At 45.3% G+C, this 26,923-nt stretch overlaps 1 protein-coding gene across 1 annotated transcript in view; it reads left to right on the plus strand.

Annotated features, from left to right (window-relative positions):
- NOM1 (nucleolar protein with MIF4G domain 1) overlaps nucleotides 1–13,349 on the plus strand; it is a 29,848-nt gene extending 16,499 nt beyond the window's left edge. The window contains exons 5-11 of the mRNA XM_066585734.1: nucleotides 1,864–1,974; nucleotides 3,031–3,195; nucleotides 3,754–3,875; nucleotides 4,633–4,765; nucleotides 8,356–8,487; nucleotides 9,660–9,769; nucleotides 11,670–13,349. Coding sequence (XP_066441831.1) covers nucleotides 1,864–1,974; nucleotides 3,031–3,195; nucleotides 3,754–3,875; nucleotides 4,633–4,765; nucleotides 8,356–8,487; nucleotides 9,660–9,769; nucleotides 11,670–11,847 — 951 coding nt within the window. The 3' untranslated portion in view covers nucleotides 11,848–13,349. The remainder of the gene's footprint in view (nucleotides 1–1,863; nucleotides 1,975–3,030; nucleotides 3,196–3,753; nucleotides 3,876–4,632; nucleotides 4,766–8,355; nucleotides 8,488–9,659; nucleotides 9,770–11,669) is intronic.
- The last annotated feature ends 13,574 nt before the right edge of the window (nucleotides 13,350–26,923 follow it).

Genomic DNA, 26,923 nt, shown 5'->3' on the forward strand with positions numbered 1-26,923 from the left:
GTGAATCGCAAACCACCAGCAATAGCATCTTCCCCACCCCACCACCCCCTTCCCTAATTACAGGAGCACTCCCTTCTCCACGAAGGTTGGGCACACTCTTCTAGAGTACCCACACCATTCTCAGTGCATAGGTCAGTATGGCATCTGGGTAAGTATACAGACACCACCTTTTCCTCACCCTCTGTGGTGATGCTCCCATGCCACCGCCATGGTCCTGCAGCCTCCGACTCCTCCCTTCTTTCCAATCCCCTGTCACAGGTCTCCCATGTGCCTAATTCTCCCCCATTGAGCTATTCCTCCTAATTGGGCTTATGCCACTTTACTGGTGGAAGTTCTGCACGTGCCCAGGGCTCCGCCAGCCATCCAATGCATTGTGTTGCCTAATGGGGGTCATGCTGCTAGTGCTCTTCTTTCCGGTCATTGAGTAAAATGTGTGCAAGTGGAGTTTCCATAATTAAGTGTAGCAGAAGTTCAAAAGTTTCCTGCAATTAGTTTTTGTTTGTAGATTGCAAAAATGAATAAAATACAAAAACTTAAAACTTGTAAGAGCAATAGAAAACGTTATGGGAAACAATATCAGTGTGTTGGATCACATTGAGCCCATCTGTAATTCTAATTTTGATACAATTTTAATTTCATTTTGATAATTAGTGCTTCCGACTATAATGATGATCACCACTGAGGTGGTCTGAAGAGGCGCTGACATCAGTCTTGCCACCACTCTCGGTTCACATCTGCTTATCTACTCTGCATAGGATAAGGGCTTATTCAGACGGGCGTATATCGGTCAGACTTTCATGCCTGGACGATATACGCTGCCCCTCTGGTAGGGGAGGAGGCAGGACAGGCGGGAGCTAGTGCACTGAGCTCCCGCCCCCCTCCCTGCCCCTCGCCACTGTTTGCAATGGGAGGGATGGAGCGTAACTTAGCTCTGCCCCTGTCCCACCCCTCCCATTGCAAACACTGGCATCAATGGCAAACGATCCATCGACGTAGCTGTATGGGGCTTATTTTTTGCGGGACGAGTTGTATTTTTCAATAGTGCTATTTAATGTACTGAAAAAAATTATTTTCTGGCACCATCTTCTGCGCACAATAGCTTTTTTATTTTTCCGTCGATATAGTTGCGTGAGGGCTCGTTTTTTGCAGGACGTCCTGTAGTTTGCATTGGTACCATTTTGGAATACATACGACTTTTGATCACTTTGTATTACAATTTTTCTTGGAGACAGCGTTCACCATGCGGAGTAAATAATGCATTATTTTAATTGGACTTTTACAGACGCAGAGATACCAAATATGTATTTTGGTTTTACTATTTAGAGTCTTTTATTACAAATATGGCAAAAGGTTATTTATTTATTTTTTTTTTAACTTTTATCACTTTTTTTTTTAAATAGTAAAACCTTATTGTTCTTATTTTTACTTTTTTTTTCTTCTTGCTTTTAAGTCCCCACAGGGGACATCAGCATCCGATGCTTTGATCGCTCCTGCAGTAATATCATACTGCAATCTGACAGGAAGTCTATCAAGCCACCCCACGGGGATGGCTTGATGGGCATACTGCCATGAAAGCCCTGGGGCCTTTCAGAATCTCATCTTTGACGGGGGAGGGAAGGGCGTGGAACGGGAACCCCAAACATCGTTTGGGGTACTTATTAGTTCTGACAGCGGCATGTAAAAGGTTAACAGCGCCGTCGAGCCTTGCGGGTCATCGCAGCTGTTGCCGCCGGGTGTCCGCTGTAAGAAACAGCTGGCATTTGAGGTGTATGAAGGGAAATCGCTCCGCTGGACATAAAAGCGCAATAGGCCAGTCACTAAGGGGTTAAGTAACCAAGACATTTGTTTCTTCCTTTACTCCAGGTTCGATTTATGTTGGAGATCATGTTGGCATTAAAGAACAATGATATGCGAAAGATACCTGGTTATGATCCCGAACCAGTGGAAAAACTACGTAGGCTTCAACGCTCCTTGGTAAGGGGGAAAAAATTGTGTATCTTGCAAGATTTGTCACCTAAGATGTAGTTGATAAATATTTGTCAAGTATTTGCGTTAAAGGGGTTGTACAGTTGCACATCCCTAGTTTTACTACCCTTAGGATAGGCCATCAATTATTAGATCAGCAATGGAGTGCAGCCCAGGATCCCTGCTGATTGCCAGGCTGGTGCGCTCGCTCATGCACTAGACTGCAGGAAACTGGCAACGCCATTCACACTTGAGTGGACAGGCTTGGTATTACAGGCAAAGTCCTAACTGAAATGAATGGGAACTTGAGCTGTAATGCCAAGCCTGGCCACTGCAGTAGGAGCGGAGCTGTCTGCTTCCTCTAGAAATCAGCTTAGAGCATGAACTTGCCAAGAGAACTGCTGATCTGTGGGGGGTTCCAGTGGCAGACCCCATACAATCTAGTATGCATGGTCTATACTAATGATAGGTCATAAATAGTGTACAATTAGACAACCCTTTAAAACACAGCTTTTTTTGTGGTTTGTAACCAAGGATACACATAGGCATTGTCTTTATAAAACAAATCGTTCCATATCCTTTTAAAGGGGTTGTCCAGTTGTAAAGCATTGATTATCTCTCCGCAAGATGGGCCAACAATAGTAGATTGGGGGGGGGGTCTATCACCCTTGGAACTCCACCAACCTGCTGTTCACTGGGCTGTTACACTCCTGTATTGAGATGACTTCTGCAGAAAACGGACAGCTCTGTTCCCACTGCCGTGACCTGCCATTCCTTCAATGGGAACTTTGCCTGTAATACCAAGTCTGACCACTCCAGTGGGAACAGAGCTGTCTGATTCCTGCACACATCAGCTTCATGTTCAAGCGTATCAGTGCAGAGAACAGCTGATTGGCAGGGGTGCGCCACCTTGAACCCCCCTTATGAATCTGCTCCTGATGGCCTGTCCCGAAAAGTCAGCAGTAGCTTACTATTGGACAACCCTTTTAATGAGGATGATATTATTATTGATGTGTTATGAATCAGTGTTTCAATAAAGTTGTGTCATTTGATGTGACTGCGCAGGTTCACAACAGTGTGTCTGGGAGTGATACTCGCCTCCGTGTATCCCTGGAGAATATTCTGGAAGCTGACAAGGTTGGTCGCTGGTGGATTGTTGGATCTTCATGGAGTGGAGCACCAATGATTGGGCAGTCCTCAGCCAAGACGGCGGCACAAGCTGTTGGAAAGGTACCTCACTTGATATCGGTATAGCATTATAATAAAAATATTTTTTTTATCATTGTCACATTCAAAAAGCCATAACTTTATTTTTCCATCGACTTACTTCTATATGGGATGAGTTGTTTTTCTCACTGGTAGTATTTTGAGGTGCATATTGATTAACCCCTTAGTGCTGAACCCATTTTTTTCGCTTTTTCGAGTTTATTTTTTCCTCTCCTCTTCGAAAAAATTGCAAATAAAAGGACAGCCCCCCCCCCCCTCCTTCCTCAAGACTGATGTAGATCCTGACATACTCCGAGCCGCAAAGACTCATTGGGATCTGTATATGTGATGTCAGCAACATAGACAAGCGGCACGCGGGTAGAAAATGGACTTCCATTTCACATACAAGTATTACACACAGTTACAAAGTTTTAGAAGTTTTTTTTTTAATTAATTTTCTACAAGGACGCCTCTGTCTCTGCCTTCTGTGGGCTCTGAATTTTTTGCTAGGCACCCAAGGAGGAGGCAACATGGCCGGCTTTTAATTTTCTTAGTTATGTGCATTTTTCTTTTTTTTTTAAGGTCAGTGCAAAGATCTTGGAGCTAGCCCGCAAGCAGCGGATGAACACGGACATTAGGAGGAACATCTTCTGTGTTATCATGACCAGTGAAGACTATTTGGATGCTTTTGAGAACCTACTGAAGTAAGTAAAGCACTTGAAAAAGGGACGCCATTGGCAAAAGATGTTCTGCGTACATGACATTTCTTCCCTATCGTAACATTCAGGGAACAGGAAAGCGGAATCTCCATGGCCGAACGGTTCCGTCTCTGGACCGAGCCAAACCGCGTCGGACGGACCCTATTGACTATAATGGGGTCAGCCTGCTTTCCGCATGGCTTTTGGATGGAAGAAAAAGCGTTGCCTGCAGCCCTTTTTCTTCCAGTACTGTCAGCCGGATCTGCGACAGAACATCCCGCCGGACGTTCTGACGTAGATGTGAAACCGGCCTTGCTGTAACTACTAATGGCATAATGCTCTTCCCTAGCAAAGTGGGCTAAAATTTCTTGTTCCTCAGGATCACCTGAGACCTCCAATCCCACTCCATAAATGTACATCCTGGGGCTTGAAGGGGTTAATGCTTATGTTTTTGCTCTTTATTCTTTTTTTCGTACCCAGTTGGCACGGTGCGCTACTGCTCCATTCACCCAGACAATAGGATATGTGATACAAGTGTTCATTTCACCTCAGTTGATGTCCCATTTCTATGTTCTCCATTGTCTGTGCTGACATATTGGCTATCGCTCATGCTGTCCTCTTTGCTCCGGAGATCTGCTTATTGTAAATCTGTTTAAACCTAATTAAAAAAAAACGATTTGAGAAAAACTAGTTTTTCCCAATATTTCTAGATGCCCATATACAAATAATAGGCAGTGCATTCATTTATCCTTAATTGTTTCAGGTTAGGCCTAAAAGACCAACAAGAAAGAGAGATCGTCCATGTTCTCATTGACTGCTGTCTGCAGGAGAAATCCTACAACCCCTTCTACGCCTTCCTGTCCAGCAAGTTCTGTGAATTTGACCGACGCTTCCAGGTAATGATCCGCCACGATCAGAGGCGTAACTTGAAGCTGCTGGGCCCCGGTGCAAAACTTGTAACAGGGCCCCCAACTATAATGCTTTACTTATAGTACTGGGTTCCCTATATGGAGAAGAGAGGCCTTATGGGCCCCCTAAGGCTCCTAGGCCCGGGTGCAGCCGCATCCCCTGCACCCTCTATAGTTACGCCCCTGGCCACGATGCCCTTTTAAATGCTTTGTTCACCTTTACAACTTCTATGACTCCAACATAAATGGGAAGAAAAATGAAGCAACTTTGCAACAGCTTTTATTTATATTTTCTACCGTTTTGGGTCTACAGTTCCTATTTAGATCTATGCATTTCCATGGTAACAGACTACAAACAAACCTTCTGTAATCTGATCCTGAATAACTGAGTGTACACTGAATGGCCACTTTATTCATCTTAGTAGCACGTTGGATCTCCTGGCTTTCAGAATTGCAGAAATTCATCATAGTGTAGATTCCACTGGGTGATGAAATCATTCTGCAGGAATATCGGCCCCTGCGGACAGGAAGCTTCTTGTAGTTGCTGTAGATTAGATGGCGGTGTTGATGTGTTTTGACCTGCTGACAGGAAGGGGTCATCGATTCACGCTGCTTGTACCAAATTCTGACCTCCCATCAGCACGGGGCAACAGAAATCTGGATCCATATGATCAGACAATGTTTTTCCATTGCTCAGTGATTAAAATTTTGCCCACTAGAGCCTCACCTTTCTGTTAGGGGTACAGTGGTGCTGGAACTGGTGGTCCGCCCATCTTCGCTAAGGAATGATGAGTTGTGTGTTCAGACCTGTTAGCGCCAGCGTTGTATTCGGCTGCTCTTGACTGTGCAGCATCTGTTGGTCAAAACAATTCCTGACATCCTCCTGTGACCCCTTTCGGTGATGAATTGTTTTTGTCAACAGGGTCCCCTCTCACTGGATGTTTTCCTTGATCACACCATTCTCTGTATACTTTCCACACACTTATATGAGAACCCTACAAGGTTGGCAGTGACATCCCGGACCGGCTAGTCTAGCACTGATGATCAGACCTTGTTGGAAGTCGCTCAGATCGCTGGATTTTCCCATCTAATGTGGATTCACAATGAAACTGATCCACGAAAACATGTCATGGAATTTTATTCCGCAGTCTGGGGTCACGGCAATTTCCATACAGGAAAGCTCCAATCTTGAAAGCATTGTGGTCTCTAATAAAGCGGCCATTTAGTGCATGTTAATAAAAAGTGGGGTTCCAATAAAAGGGGGTATGACTGCAGGGTCAGACAGACTACACCAGGTTGTGTGCTTGCTGTCATTTAGCTGAAACCTTAAAGGGGTTGTCCCGTGAAATCAAGTGCGGTTATACACTTCTGTATGGCCATATTAATGCAGTTTGTAATATACATCATGCATTAAATATTGGCCATACAGAAGTTATACACTTACCTCCTCCGATGCTGGCGTCCCCGTCTCCATGGCGCCGACTAACACTGCCTTCTTCTTCCATTAGACGCGCTTGCGCTGTGCGGTCTTCTGTTCTGTTCAGTGGGGCTTCTCTGGTGTGCTCGCGCCGCCGAGGTCTTCTGCGCATGCGCAGACCAGCTCTCCGGCGCGAGGACACCAGAGAAGCCCCATTGAACAGAAGACCGCACAGCGCAAGCGCGTCTAATGGAAGGAGAAGGCAGTGTTAGTCGGCGCCATGGAGACGGGGACGCCAGCACCGGAGGGGGTAAGTGTATAACTTCTGTATGGCCAATATTTAATGCACGATGTATATTACAAACTGCATTAATATGGCCATACAGAAGCGTATAACCGCACTTGCTTTCACGGGACAACCCCTTTAAGGCCTCATGTCCACGGGTCCGCACGGTTTCCCTGTGCAGAATCCTGCAACGGATTCCACCTGGCCCGCAGACATGAGGCCAAAAAATAGAGTATACGCACCTGTCCAGACGCTGCAGGGCTCTCCTCTATCACGGCCGGATCTTCTTTCTTCTGCCCGGTGCTTTTTTTTTAAACTCCTGCTTTTCTGCAGCAGGGCTGCAGTGACGGCTGCGTCTGTGCCGCGGATCCGGATGGCTTCCATTGGCTTCAATAAAAGCCGTGGAAGCCATTCATGCGGAAAAAACGCACAAAATGAAGCATGCAGTTGGTTTCCTGCGCGTGCAATTCGCACACCGGGGAAAAACCTGATATCCACGGGTATTTATGGGTGCAGATTGCACACGCGGGAGATGCGCACTGTTTAGCTAAATCTATTTTCCCCGTGGACATTGGGCCCAAGGCCTGATGTGCACGGCACATGTAGATTTTTCATGTTGATTTCCGTAGCAGCTGCACTGCAAGTCATCATTTAGGTCTCCTGTCCACGGGCGTAGCGATATCCCGCAACAGATCTCCGCCGCGGGAGCCACCCCCGGGGAGCAGGGGAGAGCTGACTGCTCTCTGCGCTGCGCCTATCGACAGATGGGCTCACCACGGAGAATCGCAGCATGCTACAATTTAAATCCTTCGAGCGGAGAATCGCTAGCATTTGTGGAAAGCGGGGCTGCGGTCTATGGAAAGTAGTCTATGGAAAGCTTTCACTTCGTTCCCCACGGCCGGATTATCGCTACGTGAAACGCAGTGAAAAATTGCCCGTGGACAGGCAGCCTTAAATTGAGAGATAGATACAAATTAGATAGAGAGTAGATATTAGATAGAGAGTAGATATTATATATATAATATTTAAATTTTTTTTTTTTTTTTATTGCTTGCAGGAGTTCGCAGTTTGTGGTTTTTTTTTTCTTTCCACGTAGATGCAGAGCTGATCATCCACGTGGAAAAAATCAGTAACCCCAACTCCCAGGCTTTTCCCCACCTCCCTAATTGACTTTAACCTTCAGTTCCGCAGTGCATCCGCAGTTGTATTTGCGGATGCACTGCGGATCACCCGCTCCCGTAGAGGTGAATGGAACCCATCCGCGCGTCACCCACGGTAAAATGGAACATGCTGCGATTTCTTTTCTGCACGTGCCATTATCAAATCAAAACCGCAGGTGTCAAATTAAGTGCGGATGCCACATTCATCTCTGTGGGCTGCTTGAACTGCGAATTGTCCGCAATACAATTTTGCCCGTGGACATTGGGCCTTACTCTTACTTCCAGTGGATAAGTCTGTTCTGGTCTTGTGATGGAGACACCGATGCTCGACGGATTACCGCTTACAATATGAGAATCGGAGTCGTGCCTTCTAATAAGCCGTACCCATCACAGCACCCAGAGACCTCATCATCCACTGGAGGTGAACAAATGAAGGTTCCTATTGAAGGGCAGCAAGCGGAGATCTTCACACCTGAAGGTATATTGGCAAGTGTTAAGATTTTAATTATGCAAAGAAGGCCATGTACTCGAGGAAAGCGATGGCCTGTTAGGATGGTGCGGCGCCCGCCGTGCTGCACACCCTATTACATTTAGCTCACACTCTGAGAGGCCGTATCTCTTCAGTAACTTGTCAGTTCTGTTAGCATTAGGCCAGCAGGTCCCATCTGTGCCCGTATAAAGGTGCCGTATCTTCACATGTGTTCTTCTTTTTCAGATGACCTTTCAGTTCAGTATGTGGGATAAATTTCGTGACTTGGGAAGTCTGTCAGCGACCACGTTCTCGAACCTCACCCAATTTCTGACGCGCCTGATTAAAAGCAAATCCCTGCCACTCTCTGTTTTTAAAGTAAGTAATTAGGATTGACGATACCGGGAGGTCAGTGATGCTTGACTTTCCGATTTAGCTATATATCCATTTTATACTGATTGGTCACTCGAGCAGCACATTGGATCTTCTTTGGCCTTGAGAACCGCAGCAATTCATCATGGGGTAGAGTTCACTAGATTTAGAAATTGTTCTGCAGGAATATCGGCCCCTGCGGACAGGAAGCTTCTTGTACTGGCTGCACATTAGATGGAGGGGTTGACCTGTTCTGACCAGCTGACAGGAAGGGGTCGTTGATTCATGCTGCTTGTACCAAATTCTTCCCTCCCATCAGCACGGCGAAACAGAAATCTGGGTTCATCTGACTAGGCAACGGTTTTCCGCTGCTCAGTGATACAATTTTTGTGCTCTTTTGCACGTGCTAAGAAACGACCAGTTGTGCTCTAGGGCGCATTTGTTGTCGCACCAGAGTTGTATTTAGCCGCTCCTGACAGAACGATTCTTGACATCCTCCTCTGACCCTTTTCATCGATGAGTTGTTTTTATCCAAAGGATTCCCTGGATGTTTTTTTTCTCAATCCCGCCATTCTCTGTTCATGCCTTGTACCACATCTATTTTATATGTATATTTCCCTCACTCCACAAGCAATGTGGTTCAAATGTCACATTCTGCACCAAACTTTTGGTGTGCAGTAAGCCCACCTGTAGGTAAAATTAGGCAAAAGTATCTAAAAAAAAAAATGCACCAGTTATCATCCTGCATGAACCACTGTAGCAAATTTGGTGCATTTTAAGACTGTCTAGTCTTATGTTCACAATGAGTATTAGACAGGATGAGTACGTCTCCCCTAACACATGCACTTATACAACCATTTGTTTCAATGCACCTGAAATATAAGGAGGAGCAACTTCAGAAATCGTCATGTTTAATCCCTTTGAGCCAACTTTGACTGCTCTGCAGGTCCCCTGTTATAGAGCAGGAGGAGCAGCAGAAGACTGATATAACGTGGGCCTAGGAGTCCAGTGGGCGGTCCTACCTGCTGACTGACAGCCTTCTCTATGCAAATGTGCTTACAGGGATGGCTGTTGATCCTGAGTTAGGACCATCCACTGGAAACAAGCATGAAAGTGCAGATTTTAATGCAAAACTTGTACGTTTCTTACTGAAACTTGTTGTATAAATCTTTATCCAGGTCATAGAGTTCAGCGAATTGGATAAAGTTAAAGTTTCCTTCTTGCGTCAAGTTCTCTACAAGCTGCTGATGGATTCTGAAGCTGATGATCTCGCTGTCATATTTGGGAAGTAAGTGGTTTTGTAATTTGGTTGCACCAGAGCAAATACACACGAGTCCATATGCCAGATCACTTTGGACAATCACTTTTTGTTAGAAGGGTGCCTCAGAAATAAGCAGATGACAAGGTCTCTTGCAGCTGGGACCCTTGGTGATCGGATATAACATGCAAGAGAATCTGGAAACAAGTGTTTTGTTTTCCCTGCGGCGCCACCACAGGATAAATGAAGCATTACAATGTGCCCATTGAAATCGGTGAATTTTCTATTTAAAGTGGTATTCCCATCACGGCGGTTTATAGCCAGGATGGAAAACCAGCCACCCTGGCCGGAGCCGTAGGGAAGAGCCAAGTTCTTAGCGCAGCACTGTTTCTGTAGTCCACATTGAAGTGAATAGGAGCTAAGGAAATGGCGGAGCAGGGCGCGCTACACTGTTAGGGGGACAGAGCAGGGCGCTGTGCTATACTGTTTTCGTAGCTCCCATTCACTTCAGTGAGGACTACAACAGCGGAGCTGCACTAAGTTCTCGGCTCTTTCTGATTGGTGATCAGAACAGAGCTGCCATGAAAAGCTGTAGAAGGAAATCTTCCTTAACGCATGATCAGGTTGGCTCCTTCAAGGCGGAGACGTTCTTTGTAGACAGTCAGTAAGCAGTAATTACAGCACTTACTTAGGGTGGCTTTATATGAGACAACTGTCGGGCACTTCTGTATCTGACACTTGTCCCAATGACTATCGCTCTTGTGCTTTTGCAAAGGAACAATAGTCATATGGTGAATGGAGGTGGAGCGCTCCGGGATCTCTTCCAGCCACCCACCTCCATTCACTGTGAACAGGCAGTCGTTGAAAGATTGACTACCTGTTTACACTGCGTGAGAACTTGCTCACTGGTTGCTTTATTTCTATGAGCTGAAATAAAGTGACCAGCGACTAATAAGTGACTTCTCGCTCAGTACCCTGTTAAGTCCTGCATTCACAAGGGACAACCATCACTGAAAATTGCCAGTTTGAGTGATATATTTTATATATATATATATATATTTTTTTTTAGCCTGTAGTTGGCCCGTTTAAAGCCACCCTTACAATTTGTAATGGAGGTTAGTTGTAGTTAGCTGGCATCATGGGAACTGTAGTCCTTGACACTAGTAGTCCCACCTACAGCAAGCCCTGGCAGCATTACAACGAAGATGCTGCGCAGAACTGGAAAAGATGATAAACTAAACCGATTCTGAGCTAGGGTGCCATCATCTAATGTACAGGCAGACTCTAGGAAGAACCCCTGAAATGTGAACTCGAGAGAAGAAAACTAAGTAATACAGATAAAGCAAGTCAGAAAGAGCTGCTGGAAAATGTAAATCACTTTCTATGATGAGAACAGCAGCATCTTCACAGTTCTGCACAGAACACCAAAAAATAACATGGAGTCGTTTGCAGTTGGTGTTCGAAAAAGCAGCTCATCCTGGGACATTTAATAGTGTGGAGAGGCTACTAGACAGCCAATCAGTGCAGGCACTTCAGTAATACAGGGGTCTGCCAGTGACATGCAGGGGCTCATTGGCTGGATCCTCCGGTGCAAGGGCTTCAGTTTTAGGCGCTTCTGACATTGCCATTATAGCTTGAGGGATCACTGGACAATGCTGGTGAGGGGGGATCTTGCAAAACCCCATTCACACACATTGGATTCCCAAATGTGCAGCATGCCTGTTATGTTGCAGATTTGCAGTGCACAAGTACAGCAGGTTTCATTGCATGTAAGATGTGGCTTTTGGAACGGGTTAGTTGAAGATTTACTGCAAAATCCTTGGTGGAAACCATCCACTGTGTCTGAAGATGCCCAACGTGGTGGTACTAACCTCTGTTACAGCGGTCCTGTGGAGGTAATAACCAGTAACATGTCCTGCTCTCTCATCAGGATCTCTGACAACCCAAAACTGGCAATGCTTCGCGAGGGTCTAAAACTCTTCATCTCCCATTTCCTGCTGAAGAACGTCCGTGCGCAGAAGACCGCGGAGGAGGCAGAGTTACTCACGCAAAGGGCAGACTTGGCAGTTAAAGCTCTGCAGACAAAGGACAGCAAGCTGCGCTTGTAGGAGGGAAGTTGGGGAAATCATATCAGTCTTGAGTTCCTGGTGTTGCCGTAGTGTGCTTTAAAGGGGATGTAGCAGAATTGCTAGTTACTTCCTGATCAGTGCAGAGACCCCCACTGATCCTGTAAGCCCCCCTTTCTTCACTACGGGGATGCTTCTCCCACCTGCAATGATGTCACATTGAGTGTATCGCTGGCCAAGCGCGTGCGTGCCAGTGGGGTGATAGAAATACTCGAGCACTTACCACTCTACTATCTTAGGCAGTCCCACTGATAACTAAGGGAGTGGCAGCGCACTTCTACGTCCTCTATTCAGTCTTCTCCTGAGAGAGGGGGTGCAGTAAGCCTGCAGTGAGGAGGATGACTGGCATGGGACCCTCTCCCGTTCTCAGGATCAGTAGGGGTCTCTTTGGTGAAACCCCCACTGATCAGCAAGTTATTCTCTATCCTATAGATACTATATAACTTGTGATCCTGGTGCCATCCCTTTAACTATTTGTATATAGTGGATTCATTTTAAATGTTATACCAAGGTTTAGGCCCCATTAACATCTGCATCCAAGGCTCCATTCAGGGTCTTCGGTGCAGATCCGGCACAATGTTTCAGGCTGCAAGCTGGCAGACCCCATTATAGTCAATGAGGTCCGGTTACGGCAATCATGACCGGTATTTTTGGTATTTTCATTGTACGGCTCCTATAATTGAAATCAGTCTGGAAGCCAAAAGAAGGTGTTAATGTGGTCTTATTCACATGGGCAGAATTCTTGTCCGTTTTTGCAAATGACTGCACATGACAGCATACAGACCCGTTACAGTCAATGGAGCTACACAAACATGCATTTTTTTCAATGGCCGGTGCTTGGTGTAAAAAAAAAAAAAAAAATCAAGTCCTATTCTGGTCAAATTTCTCGGATGTCAGTCGGTCGCTCATTCAAGTCAATAGGTGCGCAAAAGAAAGGATCGGATGTATGTCATCCATGTATGACATTTTTCACAGATCATTGCCAAGTAATCTAAAAAAAGGTGGGCCTCCTGGGTTTGTTTTGTGCACTAGAATAAAACAAAAGACTGATGACGCACAGAAGAGAGGAAAAAGCGCATATGGATGCAACACAGACTTGCATAAAGATTAAAAATCGTTCTGTTTTTCACATACCAAAATTGAACCCACTTGTGTGAAGGAGGCCGAGTGCTCATAAACTGTAGGCTCTATGATTGATGGAAAAGGGGTTTTGTATTGCTAATTGCAAACTGCATCCGTTTCTTCTGCAACACGTTTGCAGGTTCGGTTTTCTTGTCGTGATCTATAAGCAGTAGCAGACTGGGGACTTTCACTTGCTGGAAATTTCAGGACATAAAATCCTTTTGACCTTTTTTTTAAAACATTTTCTGTCTCTTGGATGGAAAACTTATATACTTTACCATAATATGGTAAGCAGATGTAGTTTTACACCTGACCACTAGATGGCGATCTGTTAATAAAGCAATTGTTGCATAACTCTAGTATCTCAGTGTGTTGGTTATAATTTCTGAACCTGCTTTGTTTTTGTTTTTGTTTTTTTTTACCTTTTTAAAACCTCCTTCACAACTAGAGAATGTAAATATGTCATGTGGTCACTGGGGGGCAGTGGGGGAGTGATTGGCCAGCTCAATGCTCAACGGGTACCAGCTTTGTGCTACAGCAGACACTCACCAGCATCCGCGACCTGAGCTGGTTCTGTATATGGCCTTTTAACCACCTAGATGCTGAGATTGCCCTATTTGTCCTGAATTTTTTTTTAAAATTACACTATGCCATAGTGGTGGTTTTTTTTTTTTTTGTCAACTTCTCCCAAACAAATTCAATAAAGGTTATATGTACCTCTCGCAAAAAAATTAGGATAGCGCTGCCTGAGTGTACTGAGAAAAGTATAGATAGATATAGGTGCATAAATTATATCTCACTCACCCGGTGCCTAGTGAGGATCCTGTTTATTAGGGTCCTCACTAACACTCCTTATCCAGGTTCTCTCATAAATATGTACTCCTGCGCCTTTAATTCCCTGATGTCCTGCTGGGCCAGTCAGCTGGGGAGCTGCGGTCCTCCTCCGTCTCTCTCACAGAGAGCCGCTCAGTTCAAGTATATGCAAGTAACAACAAAATAGGTCCGCGCTCCGGGAATATGGCACTTCAATACTTTAATCTCCACAACGCGTTTCATCCCTCTACAGGGACTTTATCAGCGGACCGCATGTAATGGAGGTATGTAAATTTTACTATAAATGTTGTGTATGTAATACATTGCCACACTTGATAAAGTCCCTGTAGAGGGATGAAACGCGTTGTGGAGATTAAAGTATTGAAGTGCCATATTCCCGGAGCGCGGACCTATTTTGTTGTTACTTGCATATGTACCTCTCGCGTCACACAGCCCCGTTGATGTAAAAATAAAGTTATGGGTCTCAGATAGTATTTAAAAAAAAACAAAAAAAACTATTCTGCAGGTCAGTACAATTATGGCAATACTAAATACATAAAGTGGACATGTTGCTTTCATCACACTATTAATGGTGTAAACACAAAAGGCAAAAAACAGACACACTTTTTTTTTTTTTTAACCCCCCCCCCCCCCTTCCCCACCTCCACCCCGCACATAAAAATTTACATACATTATATAGTACCAGTAAAAAGAAAAACAGAACGGAGAAGTCTCTGCTCTTAAGGGGTTTAAGATGATCTTCTGTTTAGAGGGACCAGGGCATAGAGGAGAATGGGGGTAAACAAAATTATTAGCCTTTTCCACTGGAAAGCGATAACCGTGGAAGTATTAAGTGATACAAATAAAACTGCCACACAACAAGCTGCAAAATCCCGAAACAGAGATGAAAGAATAGCTGCATTTTTTACAAACTTTTTACGTGTCAGAGCGACACATCAAAAGTTTTGGTCAGTGGAGGTCCCACTGCTGAAATAAGGTCACTGTAGCACTCGCCCATAGAAGATATCTATAGACCATCCATCTTCTGTTGCCAAGAGAAGCTTGAAAGCAACGAAGACAGCAGAAGGGGTGCAGCGCTCAGCTGGCTGAGCTCTGCGGTCTTCGCATTTCAGCGATTAGCTGGGATCTCGGCAGCGGAACCCCCACTGATCAAAACTTTTGAAACTTTCGTCAAAAGTTTGTAAAAAGTGCGGTTACACTTAAACATCTACATGTAACTGATGAGATATAGAGCGTTAAAGGGGTTGTGTTTTGTTTTTTTTTCTTGTTTTTTTTTTTAAATTCCTGTTCTCGTTGTCAAAACATAATAAAAAATCCCATGCTGGTCTCTCGGGTCCTCACAGTTCCAGCACTGCACCTCCATCCTCGGCACCGAGTCTGTATCCAGGCTACATACGCAGTCTGAGATTGGGACGTCGTAGACCTCAATAGTCGGACACATTGGCTGAAGTGTCCGGTGCCATCCAGTACACAGGCTGACTGCAGCGTCTTTAGGGGGGCTGGAGCTGCAGAGAGGTGATCGCTCATTATGTTTTGTCGTGAGCAGCATTAAAAAACAAAAATTCAACAACCCCCTTTTTGTGCATGATGTGTATAATTTTCATATTGCATTACCTCATTTAGCGCTGTAACAGCGCTACTACAGGGGTGATTAAAAGTGTTTTGGGGGACTTTAAACTACCAGGCATTTAAAAAAAGAACGGTGCAAATGTAAAGCTGATTGTTTTTTTTCATACATCAATTGACATGCAAGAGCCAGAATGACATGAAAAGAGAGAACTCCCAAGTTTTTATTGCATCCCACATATGTTCGATATTTGCTCCTTTGTTGACACGGCAGATGTCAAGTCGGTAGTCCAGTTCTGCCAGGTACATTCTCCGCTATTCCATTGCAGCGAAGATGCTTTTGTATTAGGTCATCTAGTGTCACCAACAGCTCCAACATCTGTAAGGTGCAATAAAAACTGGAAGAGCCTAATTTTTTTCTTGTCATTCTGGCTGTTTTATGTCAATTTATGTATGAAGAAATCAGCATAGGTTCTGCACCGTTCCTTTTGAATCGCTCTATATCAATGACCTATCTTCAAGATTAGTCATCAATACTTGGTCAGGGCGGTATGCTGCTCGCGATTCGCCCCCCGATCGGCTGATTGAAGAGGCTGTGGCGCTTGCATAAGCAACAGATTCTTCACAGACATTTGATGTCCTGTTCAGTCACAAGGGTCTGCGAGAAGCTCAGTCCCTTGCAAGTGAATGGGATTGAACGGCTATACAATTTATCATCCTGTGCCTAGCATGGACTGACGTGGTCGCAGTGCTCACCTGAGTGCTGCTGTCACCTGAGTCAGCTGATCCTGAGCAGCAGACTCCCACGGATCAATATTGATGACCTATCCTGAGAAGTCATAAATAGTTTTAGTCCTGAGAAACCCCTTTTAAGTAGTCACCCACTGACTTACACTAATAAGGGTATTATTAACACGACCTATTGGAGCAGGCTTCATCCCAGGACAATATATTGCTTTACTACTCTGGAAATATCACATTTTGGAGCTTCATCTTCAGCACTGCATGAGTTATACTATGAATTGTAATTAGGATTTTCACTTAACAGGTTCCCTTTATCACCTTTTGAGCCCTGTAAGATATTTGGAGTCTGGGGAACTTTGCTTGATACTCACTAAATGCCCTTTCCCTGCTAAGGTGGCACCCGCACGCAGCGTGGCTCTTCCGCCAGTTCTGTGTGTTCGTTCTCCCATTGAGATGAATGGTAGAGCAGACGCACAGAGCTGGCAGTATGCATGCACCAACTATGGGGACACAGCGGTGGAACGGAGCATCCTGTGAGTATCCAACACAGCTCCCTGTTCTCCACCTTTGAGCCTGATAATGTCATTGCGTTGAGGATATGGATGTCCCATGATTGGACCGGCTGCGCAGAGTCCCAACCTGAACCCCACTAACCATCTTTAGGATGAACTGGTCAGAATTTATGAACAGCGTCCACCTTTAAGAGAACTCGCCAGACATTTGCAGGATGAATGGAGGGAAATACCAGCTGAAGTGTATCAGACATTAGTAGAAAGTATGCCACAGAGAGTATCTGATATCATTATGGCCAAAGGAGCCCCACTAAGCATTAACATATGGAAATAAATACTTTTCATTCTTGCTCAGGGGGCCGATTAGCTTTGGTCGGACAATGTACATGTCGATGTTTTCTCAGGTATGAAAGATTTGAGATCATGTAAGAAACATTGTAGAAATAAAGATGTCTGAGACGCAGCAGAGTTTCCTGTAGTCCCAGAACAAGCGATGCCTCCCCCTCATCACAGAATATCGGCTTCCATGTAACTTTACGGAGCACGTTTATATAGCGATATCAGCACATATCCTTCCAGCAGGGAGCAATGAATCGTCTTCCATCTGCCTTCGTTAAACTTTGCCGAGACATGAGGCACCTTGTGGATTAGCAGCACTTAGTAAATAGTGCCCATGATCCCGCGCTCAGAGACACTTCAGCCCTCTCACAAGTGTCAGGTGTGCTTTCTTTCAGTTTGTAAAACAGCGAGCCAGTGATGGAGGAATGCGGTAAGATGCCTGCGCCGGGGCGACGCGAGCATTACTTTTCCAGACTTGACCAGGAGTCGGATCCAAAAAAATATGGTTCCTACTTTCCCCAAATTAATAATGTTTAGGAGAGGCGCTGCATTGTGCAAGTGAGTAAAGAGCCTCGGGCTCCTGTGAGGGGAGAGAATCGTTGGAAATAAAGTGATCCTATCTTTTGCGCCGTCATCTGGCTGCATTTTAAAGTGAATGTCCGCCTTTTAACACCATGTTATTTTTAATAATATGACGCGACGGTTTGTGCTGATCGCTCTATTAATATATCTGATATATCCTTTACCAGATACGCTGCACCCATATAGTGATCAATGATAAAATCGTGGCTACCTGCAGCCGCCACTAGGGGGAGCTTGCCACATTCTGTTTATATGTTAACGGTGCGTTCACACATTTCGGAAACAGCAAAACTGCAGGTTAGAGATGGGCCCCTTTCACACAAGCGCTGCGTATTTGCAGAATGAACGCATCGGCATATTTTTGTCTGCAAGGCGTGTTCACTCGGATGGCAAACAAAGACGCACGGATTGAAATGGCTATCCTGTTTAATGAGTTTCGCATGTGTTCTTTTTTCTGTGCAATGCCGCACATCTCCTAGCATATGTTGCGTGTAACTGTGTATCCTCATTGACTTCTAAGGGGACTTTTGGTGCGCGAATACGCAAGAGAATAGAGCGTGCTGTGTTTTTTTTGTGTGTGTCTGAGATGTGCAGGTAAAATATGCACTTGTGAAGGAATCCATTGAATCAATGTGTTCTATTCACTGTGCATTGCGCGGGGAAATTTTTCGTACACAAATCCGCACATGTGAAGCGGGCCAGCTTCACGCGGACTTCAGCATATTTACGCAGGTAGCTGCATGATGGGTGTGGTGTTTTTGCACGCAGATGTCCTGTGTATTTTCATATGTAAAACAACATGCAAGCATGCCCCCTCTTGATTTCAGTGGCCAATTAAGTTTAACTTGGGCTAATTAGTGCGTAATACACCCCCAAATTACCGTGTTAGCCAGTAGAGCGAAGTGTGATTGTTCTCAGTGAGAGAAACCAAGTAATCTTGTAGATATGATACCTTTTAATGGCTAACAGAAATACATGATGTTATAGCGAGCGTTCAGATCGCCTATCGACCCTTCATCAAGCTAGAATGGAACTGGGATGAATGGGGCACATACATAATATACAAATGTAGAGAGGACACCCCTCTTGATTGAAATACAAATGTTCACATGCAGAAATTTGAGACTGTTTTGAACTCCACGTAAAACATCAGACAAACTGAGCTAAGACATAAATACGTAATCAGTCCACTGAGCTCAGGAATGTGACAGTTTTATAATGTGTCTCGTCTTTCTCCTTTAACCTGCACATGGAAGGAGATGCAGCACCACCTATTGGATGGCAACATTATTACAAGTCAAGTTCTGAATTTTTATAAAGTTAAAAAAAAAAAAAATTAAAAATGATTGGGAAGAGGACATTCCTTTTGACTTCCTTCAGACTTTTCATACTCTCCACTTATGCAAGAAATCCCGTGCTGAGATTCATTCCATTCTTCAGTGTATCAAACATGGCCATAGGTCATGAAATTGCGACTTGAAATTGCCCTTCAGTATAATAACTCTCATCTGCTCTATGCTGTGTCCCTAGCCACAAAAATGTTTTGCCACAGAGTCTTTCCCTCTTTAATTGAGTGGCGATGAGATCTCATCCTGGCTCTTAGTTTTCATCCTGTTTCCCTGATATAAAGCCCTCCAACTGGACATTAACTGCACCAGATCAGGTACACATGTGCCCCATCCAAACCTGTTTCATTCTAGCCTGATGAAGGATTGATAGAAGACCCGAAGATTTGCTGTAACATCATGTATTTTTGTTAGCTATTGAAAGGTATCATATCTACAAGATTACGTGGTTTCTCTCACTGAGAACAATCACGCACCCAAATTAGACATGCTGCAGGGTTTTTTTTTTGTAGCACCAAAATGAACATGGAAAAAACATACACGTGACTAAACCTATTGAAATCAGTGGGCTCTATTCACTGTGTAGTGCACGTGCAAATTTTGTGCGCATATTATGCAGAGCAAACGCTTGGTGTGAACAAGCCCTTAAAGCTCTGTTACCGCAGAGAATTTGCAGCATTTTTTTTCCTCCACACGGGAACAGTATTTGCTTTAGGCTGGATTCAGATGAACGTATATCACCTCGGTTCTCACGCCCAGCCGATATACGTCGTCTCTCTCTGCAGGGGGGGAGCTTGTAAGAGCCAAGAGCAGTGCTCTGAGCTTCCGCCCCCTCTCCGCCCCTCTGCATAATTTGCAATGGGGAGAGGCGGGATGGGGGTGGGGCTAATTCTTGGAACTTAGCACCACCCCCGTCCCACCTCCTTACATTGCAAATAGTGCAGAGGGGCGGAGAAGGGGTGGAGAGGAGGCAGAGAGGGGGCGAGAGCTCAGTTCCTGCTCCTGGCTCTTCCATTCCCTGCCCCCCCCCTTCCCCGCAGATGAGGACACCGTATATCGGCTCGGCGTGAAAACCGATCCGATATACGGTCATCTGAATCCACCCTTAATCCTATTCATTTTAATAGTAAACTCTTCTGCTGCGATTTTTGCACAGCGCTTCTATAACGTGTAACTGCACCCTAAAGAGGTTTCCAGGACTCAAATATAGATGAGTTATCCTTAGGCCTCATACCCACGGGCATAGTTTTGCTGCGGAATCTGGAGCCTGCGTCCTCCTCTGTATTCCGCAGCAATAATCCTCCATAGCATGCTATGGAAAAACGATTCTTTATGCACACGGGCGGAAACTAATTCTGGTTTCTGCTCGCGGATGAAAAATCGCAGCATGCTCCATTTTACTGTGGTTCCCGCACGGATGGCTTCTATTGGAGTCATTGGAAGCTGTCCGCCCCACGGCCCGTCCGCAGTGAGCCCTGGATTCCGTGGGAAGAGCAGGAGATTTTAAAAAATAATAATCCGTACTGCGCATGTGCGCCTACACGTCCGCACACATCTGCAGTACAGATGAAAGAAAACACAGACAGGTGTGCAGGGTCACCGGCTGCGGGCACAGGTGGATTCCTTGCGGGATTCCCAATGTGGAATTAGTGTAGAGGGGTAGCTCTGCTACACAGCTGATATAGTTGAGCCCTGCTAAGGAGTATTAGTGGGAAGGTTTGGTGGCCAAGGAGATAAGCCAGGTATTCTGCTGAAATATGTTTTGTTAGAGCAGTGAGGTGGCTGATTGGACGATGGAGATCATGTGACCAAGTAGTGTGATCATGGGTTTTTATGTGCATCTCCCTAAGGGAGTGAGGTGGGGTAGAGAGAGGGTACATGGTGAGGGCCCTCGGAGAAGCTAAACTTAACCACCCTACAGACACAGTAAAAGTATCACTAGCACATGGGCACGGTGTGGCACAGCTAACAACGGAGACAAGCTGTTTCTGCCTTGAGCTATCCCAGCTGAGATGCTGCCACCTGATCCTGCTTGTCTATTGGTCAAAAAAGGCAACATTCGACTTCCTGTGTTGAGAAAAAGTTGTTTTAACATTACACTATTCTCGAGGTATATCTGGGCGATCGATGCCCCAGCGGAATGCCCTAGTCAGACCCTCATCTGATCCCATGTTCAAAAATATCTCATCAATGGAGTCCGCTACTCGACACCACCACCGGTCAGCTGATTAAAGCGGCCTCTTCACTGCATACCAGGCTCAGTGCCGTACATTGTATAGTGGCTGTGCCTAGTATAGCAACTGACTTGAATGGGACTCAGCTGTACTGGGGATTAGTCTCAACAATAGCATGATAGCGATACTTGGAAGTGGGGGACAATATTACTGAAGGAGGCAGGAGGGAACACTTAGTGTGAGAGGGACACTATTACTGTGAGGGGGTCACTCAGGGGCACTATTACTGTGAGTGCGTCAGTAAAGGGCCCTATCACTGTGAGAGGAGCACTGGGAGCACTATTACCGTGAGGGGACACAAAAGAAGTGGATTAGAGTAAAGGAACATAGCCTAACGGAAAAAAATTGCAGTGGTGTTCTGCATGCGTTACAAAACTTGTCCCTCTTTACATAGTTCAAGAGTTGGGGGTTTGCTTTTGGGTCCCCTCGCCCCACAGCCAAAACACTCCCTGGGGCTGACAGCTTTTACATCACTCCTATAACTACCCGTGTTTCCCCAAAAATAGGACAGTGTCTTATATTAATTTTTGTTCAAAAAGGTTTAACTTTTTTACATGTATAGCTGCCTGGACACTATTTAAATTGACTTTTTTAATTAACTGTTAGCAGGGCTTAATTTTGGAGTAGGGCTTATATTTCAAGCATCCTCAAAAAGCCTGAAAAATCATTTTACATCCTCAAAAATTCTAGAAAATCATGCTATGTCGTATTTTCAGGGAAACAGGGTATTTGCATGAAAAAAATGAACACAATATAAGAAAGAAATCTGAAAAAGCATCATCTCATTAATTTTCTGAATTCGGCGCATTTACATCTTACATCTAACGAAGCCGCTACAAATAACAGAGTAATTAGAGGGATGAAGCCTCCCGACTCCCAGCTACTGAAATGTATATCTGCAGTTATAAGGCCATTTGAAGAACAAGATGTGTTTTTGTTTATATGGTGACTCTTTTATAAGGCACAGCTGTGATTCCTATGAGGAAGTAAGACAGCCTTTATAGGGAGGAATAAGAGGATTAAATCATGTCAGGAACATGTGGGGAAATGATCACATATGCTTATGAATATCTTCCATAGTCAGACAGTCTGCGTCACCCCTCAGATCTGCATGTTATAGGTGAGACATTGGGAGGGATGGTCATTTTCTATGTTAATTGCAATACAGTGCAGCAGCAAGTAAACTACAACTTATTAGTAAATCCTGATAAGGAAATGTAGGAAAAACTTAAAAAAAAAAAAAATTGGCGCCAAATGTGTGACTCTTGCAGAGATGTAATACAGCCTATATAGGTAAAGCATGTCCAAGGTTACTCAACTTGACTATGGTCAAAGGTGGGACATATGCCCTGTGGCCCTAAATTGACTATAGAAAGTGTAAATGTGCAGTAAATGAGAACTTTATTAAAGCCCCAGCCTTTTCACGGATCCAGCATCCCTGTATGGAAATTCTCCCATGACTCCGGAGAGCAGCATTAAATCACGTGACAAGTTTTCCGTGGATCAGTTTCAGTGTGAATCCACATTAGATGGGAAAATCCAGCAATGTAAGTGATTTCCAACTACCGTGTTCCCCCGAAAATAAGACACTGTCTTAATTCATTTTTGCTTCAAAAGAGACACAGTATCTTATTTTCGGGGGGTGTCTTATACTTTCCCAGCCACCGGCATCTGTGTCCCTCGCGTTGGTCCCCACGCTACTGCAGGCTGCAGTCCTCAGCGGTGACAGGATTCTCTTCTCTGGGTAACGGTGCTTTGAATACCGGCCTCTGGTAAACAATGTGATTGGTTCATTGAGAGCCAGCTCTGATTGCCTGGCGCTCAATCTAATCACAGCGCTCGAATTAGTTGGAGCTCCAGCGTTGTTTTCAGTTGCAGTTTCCTTGACTGTGCAGCTCTTGTACATCAGAATGATTCTTGACATCCTCCTCTGACCCCTTTCGGTGACAAATTGTTTCAGTCCTCAGGATCTCCTTTCACTGGATGTTTTTCTTTAATCACACTATTCTGGGTATACTCTCCACATCGTTACATGAGAAAACCCCACAAGGTTGGCAATGACATCCTGGCATCACCTCATCTAGCTCCGATGACCAGACCTACCATTTTCCCCTGAAAATAAGCCCTAACCTGATAATAAGCTCTACACCAATTTTGGGGGGGAAAGGGGCGGGCTTGAAATATAAGGTCCCACTGAAAATAAGCACTAGATACACTAGGTTAAAAAAAATAATACTCACCTAGCCGCCAGCATCTGTGTCCCTCACGCTGGTCTACGGCGCTGTGGGATCCTGCAGTCCTCAGCGCTGACGGGATTCTCTTCTGCAGACGGGGGAATGCACATGAGCGATGCTTTTTTTGGTCATGTCAGCTGCAGTCGTTGAAAAGTCGTTTATGCCAAACAATAAGTCGCTTTACATTAACGAAAGCCCTGACTAGACTAGAGTTTAAGGCAAAGACCCATCAGCAATCTGTCACTCTAAGGCCTTAGTCAGACGGGCGTTTTTTCGCGCGATTTGCGGATCGCATGACGGATGCGCATCCGCAAATCGCGTGACCGGTGCGCGAAAGTCGCCCGCAAATCGCCCGAAAATCTGCTCCTAGCCGCGTTTCATTAGAAACGGGCCGGAGCTGTCCAGCGCATTGCATTCAATGGAGACGGCAATAGAGCCGCCTCCATTTAAAGCAATGCGCTGCGGGCGAGCCCAGGATGAATTGTCGGTAAGGGCTTAAATATATAAGCCCTTCCCTGCAATGCATCCTAAAATGTGTTAAAATAAAAAAAATTGTATACTCACCTTCTCCCGGCAGCCGGAGCTCCGCGCGGCCGTCCTGCAGTGGGTGTGAAGGGGGTGTGAGTCAGACCTGCCCCCTGATTGGCTCAGCGCTGAGCCAATCAGAGGCATGCCTCACTCACACCCATTCATGAATGGATGTGAGTCAGACCTGCCCCTGATTGGCTCAGCGCTGAGAGGCAGCAGTCACTCACCCATTCATGAATTCATGAATGGGTGTGTGAGTGAAACCGGCCTCTGATTGGTCAGGGCTGTGACCAATCAGAGGCAGATCATTCAGCAGGCGGGGATTTTAAAGCCCCGCCGGCTGAATAGTGCCAAGAAGCAGTTCAGGAGAACTGACAGCGGCCGCGGCTGGACTCCGGCTGCAGCGGAAAGGTGAGTATACAATTTTTTTTTATTTTAACACATTTTAGGATGAATTGCAGGGAAGGGTTTATATATTTAAGCCCTTCCCGACAATTCACCCCGCGCACGCCGGCAGCCCATTGCTTTCAATGGAGCGGCTGTATTGCCGCTCCATTGAATTCAATGGGCAAACATCGTTCTTCTCTGCCACAGCTGTTCCAGCTGTGGCAGAGAAGAATGATTTGTCTTCTATATGTTCTCATTGGGGTCGGCGCTGCTGCCGCCGGCCCCATTGAGCGCATATAGAGAAGAGAACAGGAATCGCAGATCGCAGATAGGTGCGATCTGCGATTTCTGTTCTATAATTTATCGGACGAGCGCATAAAAAGCGCTCATGTGTCCGATACCATTGCAAAGCAATGGTTTTATAAAATCGCCGGACGCATGCGAATGCGCAAATCGCAGCTAAAAACGCCCGTTTGACTAAGGCCTTAGGGTGCCTTCACACTGGCCAGAAAAGTATGCGATTTTTAAGCGGTGCAAGAGTGAATGAAAACGCAGAATTGACTTTTAATGTTTTCATTCCCATCTACGATGTTTCTTGTCCTGCGATGTTGCGAGATTTGAAAATCGCAGCATGTCCTATGTTTCTGCATTTTGCGTTTTCTTTTTTATCCTCACCCATGTTTTCCTATGGAGCCTTCGATTTATCGCAACTAATGAGCTTGTAATATTCATGTGATTTTAACATTTAAAACTCTTATTGTTTTTCGCACAGAATGCAAAGCAATATTATTCTCAGGAAAAAGGATCACGTGAACAAAAAAGTGATTTTCCCGCGATTTTCTCGTGGTGATATCCCGATCGCCAGTGTGAAGGAAACCCTAAGGGCTCATGTCCACGGGCAAAATAAGAATTAAAATCCGCAGCAGATTTTAACTCTTCTCCTGCCCGCGGATCCGCACCCCATAGGGATGCATTGACCACCCGCGGGGTAGATAAATACCCGCGGATGGCCAATAAAAGGGATTTTTAAAAAAATGGAGCATGAAAAAATCTGGACCATGCTCCATTTTCATGCGGGTCTCCCGCGGGGACGGCTCCCGCGGGCTTCTATTGAAGCCTATGGAAGCCGTCCGGAATTTAAAAGAATTTACCCATCCGGAGCAGACCGGGAAGGTCTTCTCTTCCTCACGGCCGCATCTTTCTTGCTTCGGCTCGGCGGATGTGCCCGGCGCATGCGCGCGGCACGTCGGCGACGTGCCGGCGACGTGCCGCAGCCGTGACGAGTTCATCCGCCGGCCGAAAAAGAAGATCCGGCCGTGAGGAAGAGAAGACTTTCCCCGCCCACTACGGATGGGTAAATTCTTTTAAATTCCTATTTTCAGCGCTCATGTCCGCGGGGCAGGAGGGACCCGCTGCAGATTCTCCATGTAGAATCCGTAGCGGGCCTGATTTTCCCCGTTGACATGAGGCCTTAGGCACAAGGCTTGCGAGCCAAATCCTACCATCACCTCATTTTATGTGGTCCGCCGACCGTGCTTAATAAAGGGGTTAACTAGGAAGCACCCCCTGGGATACATTTGGGTCGGAGCAACCTGTATAATGTCCGGTGCTTGTAATTGAAATCAATGGGAGCTCAGCCTGTAATTACGAGCCCCGGCCATTATACAGGGCCCTTCACAGATATAGATATAAAATTCAACTTTTATTAGGATTATTTAAAAAAACGAAACAAGGGCAAACATAAAAACACTTACGAACATGTATTGACAGGACAAACAGGAAAGAAGCAGCAGGTGCTATCGGCAATTTCTCTGCTCTATAATCTATTTCACTCCATCTATGTTTCTACCTAGTAGTGAGTTAGAAAAACTATACTGCCTACGTGCAGTTTAAGGCCTTAGTCAGACGGGCGTTTTTTCGTGCGATTTGCGCATAAAAAGAGATGTGACTGATACCATAGCGAACCATTGGTTCTATATATGCGCGAATCGCATGCGCAAATCGCGCGAAAAAACGCCAGTCTGACTAAGGCCTAAGCGAGTTAGTCTGAAATAGAGAAACTAACCTCTATCTTCTTCTCTATTATTTTCAGCTACCTGCTGTCCAGGAGCAACGAAAAAAGCATTCTGCCATTGTGCAGTAAAAGCTACCTGGCGCTCAGTCATGGCCCTAACTATTATCTACTAGTTGCAAATGACTGATGCAGCAACCTTTCTGTCTCATTCAGGGTTATAGTTGACATTAGGCTCTATCATCAGTATAACCATTTTTGAGCTGGCTAACCGAGATATCAATGACAAAACCTTTTGGTGACTGCTTTGCAGATCTCTTGAACACATTATAGTGCGCCATTTCTGCATCGTACTGAGGGTCCCCCCCCCCACCCCCCTTTTTTCTGCCACTGTGTCTGGGACCATTCGAAAATAAACTGGTATATGCCTAACCATTAACAACGGCATACATAAGTAACTCCCCAACAGTGGCTTTTTCTGGGGTATACAACACTCGGTATTCATTGATTTAGGAGTGACAGTAGGCTACACTACATATGTGCTGAACGCAGACATTAATCCATGACAGCACAATAAGGTCGGACCAACAGAGTTATCTAACAGTGACTATACGGGCTT

This window comes from Eleutherodactylus coqui, chromosome 12, assembly GCF_035609145.1.
Source record: "Eleutherodactylus coqui strain aEleCoq1 chromosome 12, aEleCoq1.hap1, whole genome shotgun sequence".
NCBI classification, from domain to species: Eukaryota; Metazoa; Chordata; class Amphibia; order Anura; family Eleutherodactylidae; genus Eleutherodactylus; species Eleutherodactylus coqui.